This window comes from Salmo salar, chromosome ssa04 (genome assembly GCF_905237065.1).
Source record: "Salmo salar chromosome ssa04, Ssal_v3.1, whole genome shotgun sequence".
NCBI lineage: Eukaryota > Metazoa > Chordata > Actinopteri > Salmoniformes > Salmonidae > Salmo > Salmo salar.
The window spans coordinates 74201784-74224536 of record NC_059445.1 but is presented as its reverse complement, the minus strand read 5'-3'; the positions used below and the strand labels follow the sequence as shown (position 1 = coordinate 74224536).

Sequence of the window (22753 nt, the reverse complement as noted above, 5' to 3'; positions counted from 1 at the left end):
CAAATATAGGAGTGCCAAGCTTGTAGTGTCATATTCAAGAAAGATCGAGGCTGTAATCGCTGCCAAAGGTACTTCAAGAAACTACTGAGTAAAGGGTCTAAATACTTATGTAAATGTGATATTTCGGTTTTGTATTTTTAATAAGTTAGCAAAAATGTCAAAAAACATGTTTTTGCTTTGTAATTATGGGGTATTGTGTGTAGATTGATGGGGGGAAAAAAGAATTTAATAAATTTTTGAATAAAGCTGTAACGTAACAAAATGTGGAAAAAGGGAAGGGGTCTGAATACTTTCCGAATGCACTGCAGGCTATGATCACCTACAGATCACCTACTCATTGGTCTAAAACATTTCCACAGGTCACAATTTTAATTCAATTTTAATTATACCATTATCATTTTGTAATTAATTTTGAACGATAGCATTGTGTTGAGCGAGAACAAGAGGTTCACCCTAACCTTTCTCAAAGAAAGGTAATTAACCAACTCTAACTACGTTTTGTTTCATTAAGTAGGCTGAACTGGTCCCATTGGGCCCTGGTCAAAAGTAGTGCACTATATAGGGAATAGTAGAAGTACTATTCACCCATGGGTGGAGATTCATCCAAAAACACCAGTCAGTGTGGCCCTGATGATTATACCCACCGTAATCTAATTCTCTGAGAAGTACACACCTGTGCCAACTCGTCACTGCCCAGACGGCCGTCCCGGTCCACGTCCAGGTACTTAAACATGGTGTCCACCAGGGCTCTTTTCTGGTCCATGTCTCTCAACGTGTTCTTGTCCCCGCCGTTTAGGCCTTTAGGCTGCATATCCAGCAGCATACTCTTCAGCTTGTTGTAGTCTGCCATGGTGCACGTGTCCCCTATAAAAACACAACACAGACTTTCAATTAACCTCATTAGGTTACAATGACCTTACTGCTGCAGGACTAATTGACTTTGGAGGATGGTTAAGTGTGTAAGAGTGAGTGTATTAAATGTGTGTGTGTGTGTGTGTGTGTGTGTGTGTGTGTGTGTGTGTGTGTGTGCTTTTGCTTTTGTATGAGTTGCAGTGTGCCTGTGTATCTGCTTGCATAATATGTTTGACAGTGTTTCCGCGCAGGGGGTCCAATTAATTATATTTAATCTTCCAATCCACATGAAAACAAAAGGTAAACAGTCTCATTGACATACTTTCGATAGTTTTGTCCTATTTCACTTGCTGAGGGATTAACACCCATGTTTCAAACACAGCATCAAATCCTGCCTGGTTTGTTTCCTAGCCCCCTGATGAATATGTACAGAGGAATAGAGGAGTCTAGATTAATCAAGTGAAGCTGAGAGTGTGTTTATTCCTTACTTAAAGTTATGCAAACACAGGCCACCCACTGCGTGCCTCTTTAGGACTTAATATGAATGGAGAGCATCGCTCCGCTCCCCCTTCCCTCCTCTTCCCTCCATCAACTTAGTCCTTCCCTCCTCCAACTCAGCTGCCTGTGATAGTTGACAGGAGGTTGGAGGGGTGCCTGTGTATCTCTGCCAAGTGATGAGCGCACAAAATATTAAAAGCTCGTTGATATGAAGTCATTAGAAAATGTCCCCTGATCGCTGCAAAGAGCCATATCCTTTCCGGCGAGGACCAGAGATGAATTGCAATGCCTAATTCAGATTATAAACTGGGTGGTTCGAGCCCTGAATGCTGATTGGCTGACATCCGTGGTATATCAGACCATATACCACGGGTATGACAAAACATTTATTTTTACTGCTCTATTTACATTGGTAATCAGTTTATAATAGCAATAAGGCACCTCAGGGGTTTGTGATTCATGGCCAATATACCATGGCTAAGGGTTGTGTCAAGGCACTCCGCGTTGTCTAAGAACAGCCCTTAGCCGTGGTATATTGCCATATACCAAACCCCCTCTGGCCTTATCGCTTAAGTAGACTTCAACATCAATTAATGACGTCCAGCCTGCAGACCCCCTGGTTCCCCCACAGCAGTACTGATTCCCCAACATCATATCTGTTAACCTTCCTGTCACTCCTACAAGCTCATCCAGAGTTCTGTTAAAGGGACAATCAGCAGTTGCTACATCCATTTTTGGACTTATAAATTAATGATATGCACACATTGATTCTTGAAGAATATAACTTATAAATGCCTCATGAGCTTAGTTCAACTGTCGTACCCTATCAGAACCTAAAATATAAGCTTGTTTTACTTCAATGTTTGTAAACAAAGTAAATATAAACAAACACTATATATCCTCAAAACATGGTTAAAACTATACTTTTTATATCATTGATGGACAGTCCTTGCATCCATAGTTCTGTCTATGAATTTGAGAGTGATTACATTTCTCCAGCTCATCCGGCAGTTTTTACCGGCAACTGCCAATTGCCGCTTTAAGGCTCTAGAAGGAAGAAATGTCTCCTACATTGCTTTTTGGTGACACACAGAGGCCTGATTACTAGAGAACACAAACCAGACCTTTACGGGCACTATTTTGCCTACCCTGTATTGTCTGTTAGAGTGAAACTTGTACCGTTGAAAAGACCCGCCGCTGGCACTGCTCTGGTGCTATCCATTAGCATGACATGGGGTCATTTCAATGCACCAGCCCTTTCTCTTCTCCTGCATTCAGTGGCTGATCAATCATTGATGAACCTGCCACGAAGATGGGGAGGGATTCTATTTTCAAGTTTTCAAATCCGGTAATGAAGTACATCTATCAAGGTGGCGGTGTGAGGAGAAAGGTCAATGGTGATATGGGATAAGTTGTTTTGACACTCCATTAATCCACGATCCTCAATTATCTCCTCGCTTTTTTCGGGGAATAGATCTCATGACCTTTCACAGACACCCGGCCATCCGCAGCGGTCCACGGCATGCAAGCGGCAATCACGTCAAGGTCTCGGCTAAATCCCTGTTCAACGTTACTCCTTCTAGGGGGATGGAGTGTGCCACGGATCAGACACCAGGGATCATCACATAGTCAGTCATCATCGCTGCTTTCAAAGGAAATGAAAATCAAGGACTGAAAACCAGCGATTTACATTGTTTTCTTTATCCATTTGTTGAGATAAATGTCCTTATTTTCCCCAGTGATGCTCAGTGATGTCCCATGCATGTCCTAGCAATAAGTATTTCTCATTCTGCTGAACCCAGCAGCTAAGGAATCAGACTATCTTACAGTATATCCTCCTGTCGCTGAAGTTGTGCTGTACTTGGGGCTGAAATTCACTTTACTGCCTGTTTGAAATGTTAGCTGCTTAAGTGAGCGATCCGAATCTGATGTCCATGTCCGGGAGACAACACCCAGTGCAATTCTGCTGTTCAACCGAGAACAACCTCAGAGCTCCCTTTTTCTAAATGTCAGGAAGAAGAAGAAACTAGCCACCATGCTGCTACAGGGACAATGTGTGAACTGGTCAACTACGTTTACAACGATAAATTAGAATATATAGCGCAGATACACTGAACAAAAGAAGAGAGTATCTAATCGAACTATTAAAAATGACAAAAATATTATAATTCAATTGAAAGAGTAGGTGTCTGAAGGCCTCCTTATATCTGTTCTGATTCGGAAGTATCAGACACAAGTGAGCAAAAGCATATTCTAATACATCAGCTGATGGAACCTTACTACAATGCTTCAAGGGCGTGAGTAGTGCTCCTGTTTGATTTATGATAGCTTGACCTCCATGGGCTGAGATGATTGGGTTATTTATCGCCATGCCGTCTGTGTCCTGCTAATGCAGAAAGATTGACTTCCCTCTTGGGTAATTATGGAGATGATAGATACTTTCCTCACTCCACTTGAGCGACATCAGGTCAGAAGTCATCGTCTTCGTCCCAAATAGCATCCTATTCCTTGTGTGGTGCGACACTTTTGACCAGAGTTCTATGGGCCCTGGTCAAAAGTAGTCCACTAAATAGGGAATAGGGTGCCATTTGGGATGCAGACGGTGAATCAATGCCTGGTCAGGGGTCCTTTGAGAGTTATATGTTGCATGGACATTGCCCTTATTGAGACATGAGTCAATTAAATATTTGCCTGTTTAATTTAGACATAAGTTCTCACAGTGACAGCCTGTAACTATGGCCCAAAGCCAACTAAAGTAGCCCGCGATGCAGCATCTAACGGCAGCCACATACTGTACTGTAATAGAGAAACCTTCTGTCTCAGTCTGCCAGGGTAAATAAAGTACATGTAGTCAAAAGACAAATCAACAACACAGAGACCACTTAAAAACCCCATCTCTCTTTTCAACCCAAATCAACAAACACATGATCTATGCTGTCACAAATCAGGAAGAATGTGACTGTAGTGAAACGGGAATGTTTGCCGTAAGAGCTCTGCCAAGGGAAAACTATAGCTTTTGTTTTGTGGAAATTGTGACAACAATCTGTGTTTATTACAAGAACAAGCCAGAAGGAATGGCAAGCTACATAAGAGAAACAATCAATGTTCCAAGCACGTCTTGAGATCCCAGTCTTCATATTATTTAAGTGGTGGATGTGGCATGGTGTCATGCATTAAATAGTGCTATTGACAGAATGCCTCAGAATGCACCTAGCCCAATAACTCAACCATATAAAGCCTATATTCTCCATTTTTCACCAGCTAATAGATGTTTACTTCTATTGGCGTTTCTTGAATGAATCCATGCTCTGAAAAACCAATCAACTCCCAAAAGCAATGCCATGTTGGGTAGCAAGATGCCCAGCAACTCTCAACTTGGACAGTTTAATCTCTAGTGATAGCTCAGGGATAGTATATCATATTATACTGTTTTTAGATCAGTGCCAATGATTCTGAGGACAGTAGTTTAACAGCCATTGTGAAGTAATCTCAATCGTTCTCCCAACATTTTTGTCACGTCTCACATTTCCAAATGATGCCATTAGATTAGCTGAGTAAAGACATCCAGTCTCCCCCATATGTACTGCAGTCAGGAGGTGTGTGTGCTTGGCAAACATTATCTGACTCACTGCACCTTGGGACAGGCTAAATGAGAACTCGTTGCAACATGAGAGGTATTGGCAAAGCAGTGAAGGAGAAATACAGTAGGAGGACTGCTATGCAAACCTTCCGTGCTCAAACCACACATCGGTACTATATATGCTAGCTGCACCTCCCTCTCTGTCTCTGCATTCTCCCAATTTTAAATGACATGGGTATATACTATTTTGTGGAGTCCGGATCAATAGTTATCCAGATGTAATGCCAAGTAACACACCTGTTAAACTTCCAAGATCAAAATGCACCTTTGGAGATATAAAACAGGAATATGTCTCAATCTTCACATGGATGAACACCAGTACTTGGTAATCCTGAATTGGGATCATCTAAAATGTGTGGGAAAACTATCACTTCCCACTGGGCACATCACGTCATTTCAACTTAGATAATTGGGTAATATTTGGTTGAGACGTTGATCAATGAGATTACCACCTATATTCACCCACTCAAAAAGACAGCAAAAAGTTAGTTGAATTTCCAATGTGTTATCATTATGTTTTCAACCATCCAAAAGCACAACCAAATTCCAATGGCAAAACAGTGTCAGATATTTGGTTAAATTGTTCATCCAAATGTCTATCACTGCGCTTTAACCATGTAAAAGTAAAGCAAAGTTTAAATAGGAATACAATTTCAGATATTTTGTTTATTTATACTAGGATTCTCCAACCCTGTTCCTGGAGAACTACCCTCCTGTAGGTTTTCGCTCCAACCCTTGTTGCAACTTAAACTTATTTAACTAAATAAAATCAAGCCAAACTTTAAACGCACTTTGAATAAAGTTTGATTTGATTTAGTCCTATTCTTTAATTTAGATTTTTGGTTGAGATGGAGATGTAAATCCAACATTAATTTGTAGACTAACTGGAATTAAAGCCGGACTAAGTCAGTAGTACAGATGGAACTATCCAAGCAGAAGATACATCTCCTTCAAATGCTGATATTTGGTTGCGTTAACAACCAAACACAATTCAATATCACTTTTGAAATATAATAAATAGCCTATTAATGTGTGGTCAAGTTAACAAATGATCGGTTGGATTCACATCTCCAACTAATCCAAAAATAAAAGTTAAAGAATGGGACCCCACTGGGAACACACTGGTTGAATCAACGTTGTTTCCACATAATTTCAACAAAATTACATTGAACCAACTTGGAATAGACGTTGAATTGTCATATGTGCTCAGTGGGACACATTATTATTACAATTTCCCACAGGGCAGAAAAGTACCGTAAAAGTCACCTTGTCTACTATACAATAAAGTATGGTCTAGGATGAGTGTTCATGATGTCCTGCGGTGTATTGTGTATTATTGTGTAATAAACAGTCAGGTGACTTTCACAGTCATCTCTTCTATTGTGGCTCCTATGTCACCCTACACTCAACCACTCAGTCAAATCCACAAATAAACCCCACCTGTACATGTAGAGTTGCACTTGCCGTCGCGACATAATAGATTGGTAAAGAAAATAATTGTGAAGCCAGCGCTCAGCTAACAGATTAGGAGTACAAGTGTAGGACGTTGATTACATTTTTAGCATACATTCCTCCGACCACACCTGCAGTGTAAGCTACAGTAATCTCCTGGCTTGTCCTGGCTGTTGGCTGAGCTAGGGCTGCAGACTGCCGTCTCAGAGGAACAGAGGGTTTAAATTGCCTGGCTAGCTGCTGGGAACAGCAGCCTCGGTGACCCCCATCCACACTGAGGCCCAGAGACCAATCACAAACAGCCATCATTAGCCTGCTCCGTCACACTGGTGACCTTGTGTGTACCTTTCAGAGGCTTGAAAGGGAGATGGAGACACTACTTCAGAAAGGTACAGAAACTGTGCTGTGTGCAATGTTGCTACTGTAAGTTGTACGAGTGTTAATCATTATTTTTTTTAATTTGTCTGCAAACATAGCAACAAGATGAAACAAGATGAATCATACATAATTAACTGTACAGGAGCTCATCAACTTTTGCCTGGTTGCTTAGACTTAATTAATCACTGTACAGCAGGAAGAGAGAGACAAGTAACTATATAAGGGGCATTTACAGTAATTGGATGATAGAGTTCAACTTTTGAGAACATAACTATGATGACAAAGACTTAGAATACTTTAAATAAATGTATAATTAAAAATGACAGCATAAACTACCAAAACTACTCTTCAGCTGTTGATGGACAATGCTGTCTCTGAAGTACATATGTACAAATGTAGGATCTTAATTTGACCCAGTTTTCTACAGTAGGAAAATGATCCTGCAGTAACAGGAAATGTTAATTATTATGTGGATTATAATCCATGAATTGTTTTTGTAAGGGAACATTTCAAAGTGGAAATTAAAAACTTCAGAAGCCTTTTTACACCTCACATATACTACAAGTTTTACATTTCCTGAATTGTAGGAACGTTTTCCTGCAACAGGGTGATCGAATTAAGATCCTACATCTGTAGTATGAGCAGATACCTGACTTGGGAAAAGCAATGCATTCATTTACAATGCAGTGGAATAGCAAAAAAGTAAAAAGAAAAAAAGAAAGAAAAGGCGAAAGAAAGGATGAGAGGAACAGCCCTTTCATTCTCTCATGACTTCCATAGTCAGAAAGAGAAAGAGAAATGCAATATCTCCCTTTCATCAAAGAGTTTTATCTTTCATCTACCTTACATTTAATCTTAGACTGGCTGCCTTCTAAAAATGAGTTTTCATTGCTGCACTATTTTGTGTTGGAACTCCACGACAGAGAAGACATTTTTCTCATGTAAATGTGGCAGCTTGAACAACTAAGTAACTACCCGTCATGCATATTCACCTGCTCTGAATGTGCAAAGATGACACTGAAATGCAATATCATTATCAGTTATATGAGATACATTTTTGACAGGGCTCTTTTAAAAAAAAGTGTGAGGTACTGTTTAAAAACAGTTCACAAAATGTAGATTTGTACTTTTTACAGATGCTTAGATAACAGAAGACTCACATTTCCATATATTTTAGGAAAGGTAGGTACAGAGATTAGGTGGGAAGTAATTGTCATAGCCTCCATTCTTTACTTGAGTGAATAAATTAGTATAGATATGCTTTGTTTAAAACAGATTTTAGCTTTATTCAATTCAATCATGTAGAGGCCATTGGATTGTTGCGGGATAGTTCAAGCTACATGTTTGTAACTCGTATTATGATTCAGCTCTAGGTTGGTTTGTTTGATTTCATTTCAAACGAAGGCTAAGTAGTTTGCTGTTTGATTTCCATGTCTCAATCTCCATAACTACACAATTATCGTAACTTTAAACCAAGCTAATTTAAATGTCTGCTTATGAAAAGTTGAAATGACTGTGTATACATATTCCTCTATTGCAGATCTATGCAATCATTGTTGTTCTAATTTACAGATAAACAATTACAGTATGATAATGAGTGCTGCTTAACCACACTAACTTGAATGTTTGGTAGCAACTCTCACAAAAGTACAACACACAAAAAACATTTCACAAAAAACATTTCAACCTAGTTAAATCGCGTTCTAAAATGCATGCTTCACTTCCTGAAATGACCATACAGTAGTTACCAAATCCAGACACAAGGCCAAGTGCTATGTGTGTTTTCAGTGACCACCAGAGCTTCCATTAGACAGAAACATCTGCCAGTAAACACCAACTCCCGCTGGTGGCATGGACTTCGCTATTGACCCATGAAACCATTACTCTCTGATGCAACCTTCAAGGGCAATTTTAGAATAAGCTGTTCTTATGACCAGCAATATAGGTTGACTGCACAAACAGCCCTGGGGAGGAGGTGCAATCTTTCTTTGGCCTCACACAGACACAGTAGGCCTATAGAGGGTACAGTATTCACACTACTGGCTGATATGATCAAGCACCTTCTGCCACGCAAGAATCCTACTTTTAATTGGAATAAAATGCCTGAATGTTGGCACTACATTAATGAGCAGTATTTCCTCGTCATAGATTATGTCTCCATTAATTTGAGGGGAAAAGATATCAACCCTTTTTTTTAACTGCACATACAGAAGCTATTGGTTGCCCGGAGGTGAGTTGCATTGGGAGCAGTACATTGATGTCAAGTCATTAGTGCTTTACACATGGAGCTCCTCAACCTCCTCCCTCTCTCTGCCAGCAGGTAGTGTGAGGGAAAGTCATTAACCGGAGAACAGAACTAATGAAGGGATAAATTAACAGAACAACAAACAAATACAGCATGGTATACCCTGCCTGGCTCCTACCTGGCTAAAGTTTATTATACTATCTGAGTCAGAAACGTCTGCAACAGGGTAAGAATCTTAACAGAAGTGCAAAAAACTATGTCTCATTGACTACTGGTTGAATATAGTTAGTGAGTCAGACCGCACCACCTCCTCTATATAGAACTGACCACAGTGTGAATGTCGAGCAGGCAAATGTATCATTGGCCTGGCCAGTTAAGCATGCACCACCTCAACCCTCGTCCCTACAGAGAATAGCCTGTAAAACTTTTTAGTGGCTCTGTAAAATTATCTTTCCCCCAATGTTGTGAATCTATACCAGAATATGGATTCTAGCTGCCGGATGGATTTCCAACATTACAATCTCATAGCTGTGTGAGTCACACTTTTAGCAGGAGGTTGTCAGATAGAATGACATGTTTCAAAGCAGAGGTCTAAAGCCATTAAAATACCTATTGGCTCCCTGTCCCCTCAATATCACCCGTCGAGCCTCTATTCTCCAACGCCTGTCACTCACACTGCCGAATTTAAGAGGGGGTAGTCTCAGAGGTCCACGGAATTTACTTCTAAACGGACGCAAATGCGATTCATTCACTTATATTTACCCCCCTGCACCTCTTTTCCAGGGCTTCTTCATTAGGCCAGGGTTGACAATGCAGGCTAAATGAACAGGAGGCTCAGACAATGAAGAATTTGGGTCAGGATGCTAATAGGAAACACACAGGAGCAGTACTGTTTCCCCTGAAGCTACAGTCTCTCCCTCCATCCAGGTTACTAATTTGAGAACATGGGGGAACACACAGCAGCAGCACTGTTTCCCCCGAAGCTACAGTCTCTCCCTCCCACAGCCCTCCTGATCATCCAGGTTACTAATTTGAGAACATGGGGGAACACACAGCAGCAGCACTGTTTCCCCAGAAGCTACAGTCTCTCCCTCCCACAGCTCTCCTGATCATCCAGGTTACTAATTTGAGAACATGGGGGAACACACAGCAGCAGCACTGTTTCCCCAGAAGCTACAGTCTCTCCCTCCCACAGCCCTCCTGATCATCCAGGTTACTCATTTGAGAACATGGGGGAAGAGGAGTCCAACGACAGATCCACTTAATTAAAAAGCGTGACAAATGTTTTTAGGACCTCCGTGCTGGTAGCATATAGATTATAGACTGTGTCTGTGATAAAAGCAAATAGACTCCTTGGGGAAACAGCAGAGAAAAATACAGCCTGATATAGATATTATTCGAGATCGTTGCAATGTGGATAGGCCTCATACTCAGAAAATTAACAATAGTAGTCCTACTAATCATTATACCTTTTAATACTGAAATCTCTGTCCTTAAGAGAGGGCTAACTAGGCTACATGCCACAAGAAACTATTTCGAAATGTTGGTCTTTTCAAAATGTGTTTCTGATCGGTAAAATGTGTCATAGAAATCTAAGAAAGCTAATGAGAATTTTCATTACGAACCATTATCATTCTCATAACCATCCCATACTGTGTCCCATCTTTGTTTTACCTACTTGTCATCATACTCAGCTAGAAACATTATCCCCTTCTCAGTGGTTAAGCTATCTCGTCTCTTTTGAGCCTTTTGAATTTATCATGAAAATAATGAATCATTAGGGAAACCAAGACTTTTAGAAAACACAACCAATTACCAGGACTAACACAGAATAAAGGCTACAATATCACCCAGTCTATCTGGGATACGGGGAGGAGGTACAAATTAATAATTGTCACATTAATAATTCATTAGAGCCAAGTAAAATAATCCACAAAGTCTCCGGCCACATGAGGGGAAGTAGATCAAAAAAATTAAGTAGTGTAGTTTTACATTTTGTAATATCTTATGCTGTAAAACAATGTTATGTTGAATAATTTGCCCGGCTAACTACAAATCATTACACTGGATTTGTTATTGAATTAAAAATGTGCTCCTATTTGGAGATTGTTATCAATTTTAATGCTGAAATAACGGGTACATCCAACCTCCAATGGCTCAACGGTTACAAATGCAAATGTTTTAAGTCTGCAATGACTTTCTATTTAATGGCAGCCATCTTGATGATGTTTTAATTAAGCAGAGGTAATCGTATTAAGCTTACCAGCCACATTTTCTGATTAAATCTCAGCTGTATCCTTTGTAGATAGACTCTTATATATTACATTAATCCATCAGTGGTCCACACTCATGTTCTCAAAAGCGTTCTCAAGATAGAGAACGTGTTATAATATGAGATAGTGTTCTATCGTTGATGACGAGCCGACGCATTCATCTGGGTTAGCATGACACGCATCGTTCATTCCTTAGATTCCTTCCATCCTTTTTGAATGTCTGACCATGCTGCTTCAATAACAAAGCCAGCAGGCACAGTACACAGCTCATACTGAATATTCTTGGCCCAGTAACCTAAAAGTCACTGGTTCTAATCCCTAGGTGAAAAATCTATCGATGTGCCATTGAGCAAGGCACTTAACCCTAATTGATACCGTAAGCCGCTCTGGATAGGAGCGCCTGCTAAATGACTAAAATGTACAAATGTACTCTACATCACAACGTTGTGAAACGTTGTAGTTGTTAACCACATTGTTCATTCATACCCAACTACTAAAAACACATTGTTCATTCATACCCAACTACTAAAAACACATTGTTCATTCATACCCAACTACTGAAAACACATTGTTCATTCATACCCAACTACTAAAAACACATTGTTCATTCATACCCAACTACTAAAAACACATTGTTCATTCATACCCAACTACTGAAAACACATTGTTCATTCATACCCAACTACTAAAAACACATCATTCATTCATACCCAACTACTGAATAAACATTGTTCATTCATACCCAACTACTAAAAACACATCATTCATTCATACCCAACTACTAAAAACACATTATTCATTCATACCCAACTACTAAAAACGCATCATTCATTCATACCCAACTACTAAAAACGCATCATTCATTCATACCCAACTACTAAAAACACATCATTCATTCATACCCAACTACTGAATAAACATTGTTCATTCATACCCAACTACTAAAAACACATCATTCATTCATACCCAACTACTAAAAACACATTATTCATTCATACCCAACTACTAAAAACACATCATTCATTCATACCCAACTACTAAAAACACATTGTTCATTCATACCCAACTACTAAAAACGCATCATTCATTCATACCCAACTACTAAAAACACATCGTTCATTCATACCCAACTACTAAAAACACATTATTCATTCATACCCAACTACTAAAAACACATCATTCATTCATACCCAACTACTAAAAACACATTGTTCATTCATACCCAACTACTGAAAACACATTGTTCATTCATACCCAACTACTAAAAACACATTGTTCATTCATACCCAACTACTGAAAACACATTGTTCATTCATACCCAACTACTAACATCAAGGCGGTGACCCGATCCTGTAGGTTCATGCTCTACAACATTCGCAGAGTACGACCCTGCCTCACACAGGAAGCGGCGCAGGTCCTAATCCAGGCACTTGTCATCTCCCGTCTGGATTACTGCAACTCGCTGTTGGCTGGGCTCCCTGCCTGTGCCATTAAACCCCTACAACTCATCCAGAACGCCGCAGCCCGTCTGGTGTTCAACCTTCCCAAGTTCTCTCACGTCACCCCGCTCCTCCGCTCTCTCCACTGGCTTCCAGTTGAAGCTCGCATCCGCTACAAGACCATGGTGATTGCCTACGGAGCTGTGAAGGGAACGGCACCTCCATACCTTCAGGCTCTGATCAGGCCCTACACCCAAACAAGGGCACTGCGTTCATCCACCTCTGGCCTGCTGGCCCCCCTACCTCTGAGGAAGCACAGTTCCCGCTCAGCACAGTCAAAACTGTTCGCTGCTCAGGCACCCCAATGGTGGAACAAGCTCCCTCACGACGCCAGGACAGCGGAGTCAATCACCACCTTCCGGAGACACCTGAAACCCCACCTCTTTAAGGAATACCTAGGATAGGATAAAGTAATCCTTCTAACCCCCCCCTTAAAAGATTTAGATGCACTATTGTAAAGTGGTTGTTCCACTGGATATCATAAGGTGAATACACCAATTTGTAAGTCGCTCTGGATAAGAGCGTCTGCTAAATGACTTAAATGTAATGTAATGTAATGTACTGAAAACACATTGTTCATTCATACCCAACTACTAAAAACACACCATTCATTCATACCCAACTACTGAAAACACATTGTTCATTCATACCCAACTACTAAAAACACATCATTCATTCATACCCAACTACTGAATAAACATTGTTCATTCATACCCAACTACTAAAAACACATCATTCATTCATACCCAACTACTAAAAACACATTGTTCATTCATACCCAACTACTAAAAACGCATCATTCATTCATACCCAACTACTAAAAACACATTGTTCATTCATACCCAACTACTAAAAACACACCATTCATTCATACCCAACTACTGAATAAACATTGTTCATTCATACCCAACTACTAAAAACACATCATTCATTCATACCCAACTACTGAAAACGCATCATTCATTCATACCCAACTACTAAAATCACATTGTTCATTCATACCCAACTACTGAAAACACATTGTTCATTCATACCCAACTACTGAAAAAACATTTTTCATTCATACCCAACTACTGAAAAAACATTGTTCATTCATACCCAACTACTGAAAACACATTGTTCATTCATACCCAACTACTAAAAACACATTGTTCATTCATACCCAACTACTAAAAACACATTGTTCATTCATACCCAACTACTGAAAACACATTGTTCATTCATACCCAACTACTGAAAAAACATTGTTCATTCATACCCAACTACTGAAAACAAATTGTTCATTCATACCCAACTACTGAAAACACATTGTTCATTCATACCCAACTACTGAAAACAAATTATGACATGTTTTATTTTTTTGGTCTGGTACATTCATTAGTGTTAGACGGTTATTGTTCATAACACAGGACTGTCTGCTGTCCTGAGGCATATCTCTGCCTGGTAAGATGGTAAGATGGCAGAAGAGAAAAAGGAGCAGGAGGGAGGAGAACAGAAGTTCAACTAAGTGAGAAAAGATGACTTCTTAAGACTGCTCCCAAACTTGCTGATGCAGCCACAATTTAATTGGCAGTATCCAGAGCCATATTTTACATGAAATGTACTGTCAGATGTCCCATTGGTGATTCTCTCATCTGCAAAGAGAAGCGATGTGCAACATTAGAGGCTTAAATTAAAGAACAGTAAAGATAATTGAAGTTGTAGCATGGCCTGACCTTATGAGATATTACATACTCTGCCCACAGATCAAAGACACTTCGAATTGTCTCTGCCAACCTACAGGTGTTTCTGGGTAGGGGAGGTCAGCTCGGGATAATTGGTCTGTGTCCCAAATAGCACCCTATTCCATATATAGTGTACAACTTTTGACCAGAGTGCACTAAATAGGGAATAGGGGGTCATTTCTGGACGCACACATGCTCTTCTCCCTACAGTATCACAGCTGAACACAGATGTGAACATACAGAGCTATCATTTCAGATGAGTTATGGATTTTAAAGGGAAGAAGACATTACCATGAGGAATTTACACCATTCACCCACATCCACAAGAATAACAGCGGGTCACATTCACATAAAAAGGTGAACATAAAAACATATGTTTGGTTAATACGATAGTTACTGACTACGACAGATGATGTATTGCCGCAATGATATGCAGGACGGTGGAAATGACTGAGATTATCGCTGGCACAGTACCACCTTCAGAGCGTCACCTGCCTGGGTTTTATCAACACTGCCCCTCCGCCAGCAGACAGACATGCAGCAAAGTAAGGGACATGAGGTGGAAATATCATGGACGCCTGCCTTGCGTGTCGATGCCCAGGGAAGGAAAGCACTGGAACTGTGGTTGTGTCCCAAATGGCACCCTATTCCCTGGTCAAATGTAGTTTACTACATAGAGAATTGGCTGCCAGTTGGGATGCCAACTCTCCTCACCTCTCAGCACCACAACGCTCATTCTCTTCTGCTCCAACAGCTGCAACTCTCAGCCGTGACTCGGCACATGCCAGAGACCAGTCAGTCACTTCATGATTTAATAAGTCAAAAGACACTTTGACCTGGCCATTGTTTTTCTGAACACCCCTCAGCACCCCCTCCCCTCCTCCTACCCGCGCCACCACCTACCCCCACCCTGGCCCGCCACCTCCACCTCCTACATCCACCCCTGCCCCCCACCGCCAACCCCCACCCCCGCAGCCACCCCATCCCAAATGTTGTTGTCGTCGATGTGTGTAGTTAGTAAAGCAGGCTGGCAGTAAGTCTTAACCCGGCCTGTAAATAATGTACATCTCACAAAGCCCTGGTTCGAACCTGCCGGGGGAATTACCCAGATGTCTGGGCAACTGGTAATACATTTTAAATGCTGCCAGTTGTCATGCTTGCTAACTTTAATTTACTATTGAAGTAAACAGGTTTAAATTCCATTTTGTTTTGGCCTTGTGTGAAATCAACCTTTGTTTAATTGTTCCCTGTTACTTTAGGGGCTCATGCCATTTTCACTGATAGCCTTGTGGTGGAAACGCTGAGGGCTATGCAGGAGGGATATGCGGAGGGCTATGCAGGAGGGCTATGCGGAGGGCTATGCAGGAGGGCTATGCGGAGGGCTATGCGGAGGGCTATGCGGAGGGCTATGCAGGAGGGCTATGCGGAGGGCTATGCGGAGGGCTATGCGGAGGGCTATGCAGGAGGGCTATGCAGGAGGGCTATGCAGGAGGGCTATGCGGAGGGCTATGCGGAGGGCTATGCGGAGGGCTATGCAGGAGGGCTATGCAGGAGGGCTATGCGGAGGGCTATGCGGAGGGCTATGCGGAGGGCTATGCGGAGGGCTATGTGGATATGGTAAATTAACCTTATGTTACTAGCTAGCTATAGCTCCTCTGACATACGCTGCTATAGAGTGGCCATCAGATGTTCTTGTATAAGTCACATTTAAATTTCAAATGTGGCACTTCACTGCTGAGTGATATTCATGAAGGTTCCCAGATGTGTCTGGAATTATCATAAAATTTAACTGAATATATGCAGATTGATCTGACGCAACATTGTGAATCAGATACCTACCCAGAAACATTAATAGCAAGTGTCATTAAACAGTGCTTTAAAGCTCATTTCAATACATTCTTATGCACATTCAGGCCCATGATGGTCTGCTTTTGCATAAATTGTGTTACAGATGTAGGATCTTAATTTGAGCCAGTTTTCTACAGCAGGAATATAATCCTGAAGCAACAGGAAATGTGAATTATTATGTGGATTATAATGAATGGACATTTTTTGTAAGGGGAAATCTAGGCTGAAATTTCAAAGTGAAAATGTAAAACTTCAGAAGCCTTTTTTAACCTCAAACAGACTACACATTATTTTACAACAGGGTGATCAAATTAAGATTCTACATCTGTGTTACATAAATCGCAATACCGAACCTCGCACTTTGAGGATCATATTGATAATGCTTTTCATAATGATTTTAATAATGGTGAGGAGATGATGAAGCCGACAGAGTTCTAAATTAGAAGTTTTGAATAATTTCCAAGATGGGTATCGTTGAACACTCTCTCCTCCTAATCTAATACATTAGTCTCACATAGTCAGTATGAATGAAGGAGACAGCAGCAGCTCACATCTCAGTGAGATGACTCCCCACCTCCATCCAGAAGACACTCACTCTATCAACCTGGGTCCCAGGGACACCCAACACAGGTCACATCCCAAATGGCACCCTATTCCCTATATAGTGCGCTACTTTTGACCAGAGCTCTTTGGTCCTACTTTTAAATTAGAGCCCTACTCAAACGCAGTGCTGTATAATACCAAATAAAACATCTAATTTTAGTTGTCACATGCGCCGAATACAACAGGTGTAGACCTTACAATGAAATGTTTACTTACAAACCCTTAACCAACAACACAGTTTTAAGAAAAATAAGTGTTAAGAAAATATTTACAAAAATAAACTGAAGTAAAAAATTCAACATAAAACAATTGAAAAATAAAAAATAATTCAAACAGCAATAGCGAGGCTTTATACAGGGGGTACCGGTACAGAGTCAATGCGCGGAGGCACAGGTTAGTCGAGGTAATTGAGGTAATATGTACATGTCGGTAGAGGTAAACTATGCTAAACTAGCCTTATGGGGTCTAGGGTGCCATTTGGGATGCACAAACACTCTCACTTCACTAACACTTGATCCAGGACCAGCCAGATGTCGGCAGCATGTTTGAGACCACAGGGTTTTTTGATGTTGTACAGGTTCTCTGCTGAGTGAGAGGTGAGGGATTGACGAGCTGACCACACATCAGATGCTGCTGCCTGGGCTACCAGAGAAGACACAGCTGGCCTGACTGATGATGGGCGGCAGGAGAGCTAAAATGATCCCAATATTTAGGTTGCGTCCACAATGCCACTTCCTTCCCTATGTAGTGCACTACTTTTGACCAGGGCCCAGGGCTGTAGTGCAATATGTATGGGATAAAGTGTCATTGTGGACGCAGACATAATACACTCACAAAGTGCTACACACACAAAGGATCCCAACATCAAAGCCGTCCAAGGTTTTTTTTCTTGTGGGGATGCAGCTGCTCTCAAATAAGACATCTATGTCTCAAGGAGAAACCATGTCTGGAGTTCACAGAGAGTTGGGGATGGAGTAATTTAGTGTATCTCCCTGGAGGAGGTAGTTGATACATCTAACCATAAGGATACACTTTGGATTCCTTTGATGTTGTGTGTGTGCTGTATTCTGGTCCCTCTGCATGGTGCTTTTCAGCAGACTACGTCATGTTGAAATGACAACTAAACGTTTAAACATATCAGAATACATGCTACTCATTAAATTATATTACAAGTATTTTGTGATAATTCTGACTTGTATTATAGGACAATTTTGAGTGTAAAGGCTATAATTCTGGTGAGAAATTATTTCAACTGATTATGCTCTGGTTAACTACACATTTTTACAAAGGCCCCCTACCGCTACCATATCAGAACAAGAGTATCACTTGGCAAACATTTCCATAGTACTGTACACACTGGGGATGCCGCTGCCGGCGGTCCTGATATGATGAACTGTGTTTGCATAGGCCCTTAATTTGCTACCTGGGATGCCGTTGCTCTTTTACACAGCTCTGTCCTGGAGCCTGTCTTGCTCTTTGAAGGGATCGTCAAGCAATCTCTGACATATTGTCCTCAGGCACATCCACCCAAGCAGAATACTATTCATCAGTGGCCTTAGTGAGCTCACAGCACTGTCCTGTCCCTCCACAGAACACACTCAGGCGGTGTCCCAAATGGGACCCTATTACCTTTTTAGTGCACTTCTTTTGACCAGAGCCCTATGCGCCCTGGTCAAAAGTAGTGCACTATAATGGGAATACGTTGCCATTTGGGATGCAACTATTGTCCCTACACACACACACACACACACACACACACACACACACACACACACACACACACACACACACACACACACACACACACACAGACCCAGCCAATGGAGACAGGAACTAACCCTTAAATCCACTCACTAGTTGCCATCAGAACCTACTTATCTAGACCCCCTCCTATGTAGACATGGTGGCACAGCAGCCTGACATCTTACCAACAAAAATGAGGATATGAAAATCATATGGTAGAAATAATTGTCTACTAGTCCTCTTACAGTGATATATTTACGTGTAGTAGCATAATGAAACATGGATCACATATTTTGTACTACAATATTTAATGATTGTACGAACAACTACACAGTTAAACTATCGGTATCTTGTGTGTGGGTGATCTAAATGAATGTTCCTATGGTATTTCATGATAAATTAGTTATTTGAACCAATGATTCTGCAAGTGCAAGGTTTCTTTAAAGATATGAATGCACAATGCAATGTTTTGAACATTGGACAGCCTTTGTTACAAGTGATGACCGTTTTGAGTTTTGTGTTTAGAGTTTTGAAAAATGACCACAAGGTTCTGAAATTAGTGCCAAAGTGATTGTAAAAAACTGTAAGTGGCACCATCTTGAAAAGAGAGAATTTGAGGCGGAATTATGTTCCTTATGAAATGATAAGACATATCTCTGAATGAAGAGAGAAAGTCTGGGAGACGTTGGGTAAATATATCACAGTATTTTAGTATTTATTAGGATCCCCATTATTAGGTGCCAGGACAGCAGCTACTCTTCCTGGGGTCCAAACAGGAACATAACAATTACATTACAACAAATCACCATCAATAACACAATACAATACAACCCAATACATCATACATCATATTACACTATTACACTACTAATCTGTTATTCCACATTTACAATATAAAATCCACAATACCACAGCATTACAATGTGTGTGTGTGTGTGTGTGGTGTGTGTGTGTGTGTGTGTGTGTGTGTGTGTGTGTGTGTGTGTGTGTGTGTCGTCACAGTCCGAGTTGTGCCGTGAGGTGTTGCTATATGTTTTTTGTTCTTTTTTAAATTTGATTTAACTGCTCATGGTATGATATGGAACCACATGTCTGACCAGATAACCACATACTGTATGATTCCCAGAGTTCAGTGTGGGTTGGCTTCACAAAGACTCCCTCCCTTGGGGTACACAGTGATACCTCCAGTCACATATACCTTTCTCCTCCTCTTTCAAGCTCCTTCCCATGGTGGCTGGTGTCTTTGTGGAGGGTCAGATACCCCAGGCAAAGAGCACACTGCTCTCCTTTCTAGATAGTGAGAAGTGAGAATGAGATTGGGTATTGACATAGGGTTGGGGTATTCACAGCAAAAAGGCACTGGACACTCTCAGGATCCTTCCTTTTTGGACACGTTTAAATAAAAATACACTGCATTGAACCTATAGTCTGTGTTATTGTTGTTCCTCCTCTTTCTGAGTGGATTTGGTTAGACATTTTCTTCAGAAGAGGACTGGGAAAAGGGTTTTACAGCAAGAGGATGACTAACAGAGACTCAGGCTATTCCTCCACCCTGTATTTACTTCCCCTTCTGGCCCTGCACGGTCCCTCTCTGACAGGGCATGGAAAGGCTCACTTCAAGATAAGCCTCATCTCCCAAAGACGGAAACCGCAAAGACGTGGCTATGCCAAGAGGAAACTGGGAAAGAAACTGTATTGGCCTGAAGAGATGCTCATAGTCAAGAAATCTGTTCAAAACCCCGTGTGCCAATGGCAAAGAGCATAAGTCATAGAACTATGATCAATTCTGGATTTCTCTCGCTCCCTGGGTTTTGAAGAGCCGTTACGAATGCTTTATGTTGCACTGCTAAATGCAATCTATTTGATCTACCATGATTGGCTCATTGCGTTTGCATGTCTTTCATGCAGATGCCTGGCTCCCATTCCTCTGGTGGTCTTGATAAATCAGCATTTTAAATGCAATGTTTCATCCAATAATTTCCTGTTTCAGAGTGGAAATTAACATTCCTAACGTGATGACAAGGTTGGCCTTTAGCAGTAATTGAGGCTTCAGGGAGGTAATAGAAGAGAGAGAAGTCCCTGTAGCTTCTGAGAAGAGCGTTTCCTTCCAGTTCTGGGGAAATGTTTTCTTAAATAAGGCAGCTGGAAAAACAAATTGATATTTAAGTTGTGCATTACAGCATTAGGAATAAGGCACTTTGTGTATTTAACAGCGTGAATATGTAACTGTTAATTTTGAGTTACTACGAAATGTAAATGCTGGTGAAAACTAATGACTCTAAAGCAGTACCGTACTGTGTAAACTAAAACCAGTGTTGAAATCACAATCGAACAACCATCCTCGTTTCGTTTTTGTTTTCAGTAACCTACTGTCCATACCAAACGTATCATATCATTCTAGCCTAGCTGTTAAGAGCGTTGGGCCAGTAACTGAAAGGTCACCAGTTTGAATCCAAGAGCCGGCAAGGTGGAAAAATCTGCCGTTCTTCCCTTGAGCAGGCAGTTAACCCTCAACAACAACTGCTCCCTGGACGCAGATGGCATGGATGTCGATTAAGGCAGCCCACGCACCTCTCTGATTCAGAGGGGTTGGGTTAAATGAGGAAGACACATTTCAATTGAATGCATTAAGTTGCACAACTGACTAGGTATCTCCTTTCCCTTGATTATTTTGAGTGTCCCGGATTTATGTTTGCTATGCTACGTCTACTCTATGTAAAGTAACATATCATACTAAATGGAGTGGCACAGATTGTTATAAAATATAATACTTTTTGCTCTGAGACCAGGCTGGACCAGGAAACAATATATTTTTTAAACCCTAGCTGTTCTTCTCTCTATTACAAAGCCCTAAAAGTAATACGGTCTGCCATTGATTTATAGTGTATTGAGGCCTTGGGAGGCTGTTACAGTAATGTCCTACATTCTTGTAGAACTCAATATTATTGTTTCAATCTCAAAACCTGTTTTTCTATTACAATGATTTGTGTCATTACTTGAGCTTCACTCTGCATCTGCTACACAAATATATAAATTGATAAATACCAGCAAAAAATATCAGCAAGATTATGTTGACATAACACTAACTGGAGTGATAAACTCTGCCCTTATTTCCCTTGGAACTACACTTAGCTTTATCTTCTCGTGAACATTGGAGCATGCTACATTGATACTGAGTGTAAGAAACCTAGCCTACCAAAAAAATGTAAGCTTCACCTATAGCAAATGTGTAGGCCTATAACAATGCTTCATAAACTCACACAACTTCCTGGCAATCGAAGACTAATCCCCAAAATGAACATATTGTGTGTAATGACTGACCTCTATGACATTGTCCTTAATCGCTCGTTAGCATTCCACAAGACCTATCCCTAACCTGTTTGCTTTATTCACAACTACAACTCTGTGTCTCCAAGAAATACTCCCCAAACTCAACTGGTACACTCTCTGGTACACTCAACTGGTACACTCTCTGGTACACTCTCTGGTACACTCAACTGGTACACTCAACTGGTACACTCAACTGGTACACTCAACGGAGCGCACTGGCCATACAGGATGGACAAGATAGTTTAGTGAAACAATTTTAATTAAATCAAATTAAAGTTTATTTGCTTCACGTGCTTGCCGGGAATAAACAGGTGTAGACCCAGTGAAATGCTAACTTACAAAGGCTCATAAAACCAACAGTGAAAAAAGGTATTAAATTGGGAACAATAGGTAAAGTGCAAATAAAAACAACCGTAAAAAGACAGTGAAAAATAACAGTAGCACAGTAGACAGTGAAAAATACAGTAGCGAGACTATAACAGTAGCGAGGCTATAACAGTAGCGAGGCTATATACAGTAGCGAGGCTATAACAGTAGCGAGGCGATAAGTGAGGCTATAACAGTAGTGAGGCTATATACAGTAGCGAGTCTATAACAGTAGCGAGGCTAACAGTAGTGAGGCTACAACAGTAGTGAGGCTATATACAGTAGCGAGGCTATAACAGTAG

The 22753-nt window shown here is 40.9% G+C and overlaps 1 protein-coding gene across 1 annotated transcript in view; it reads right to left on the bottom strand.

Annotated features, from left to right (window-relative positions):
- LOC106603823 (follistatin-related protein 4) overlaps positions 1 to 22753 on the bottom strand; it is a 270553-nt gene that overhangs the window by 90430 nt on the left and 157370 nt on the right. The window contains exon 5 of the mRNA XM_014197993.2: positions 674 to 864. Within this exon, the coding sequence (XP_014053468.1) occupies positions 674 to 864 (191 nt within the window). The remainder of the gene's footprint in view (positions 1 to 673; positions 865 to 22753) is intronic.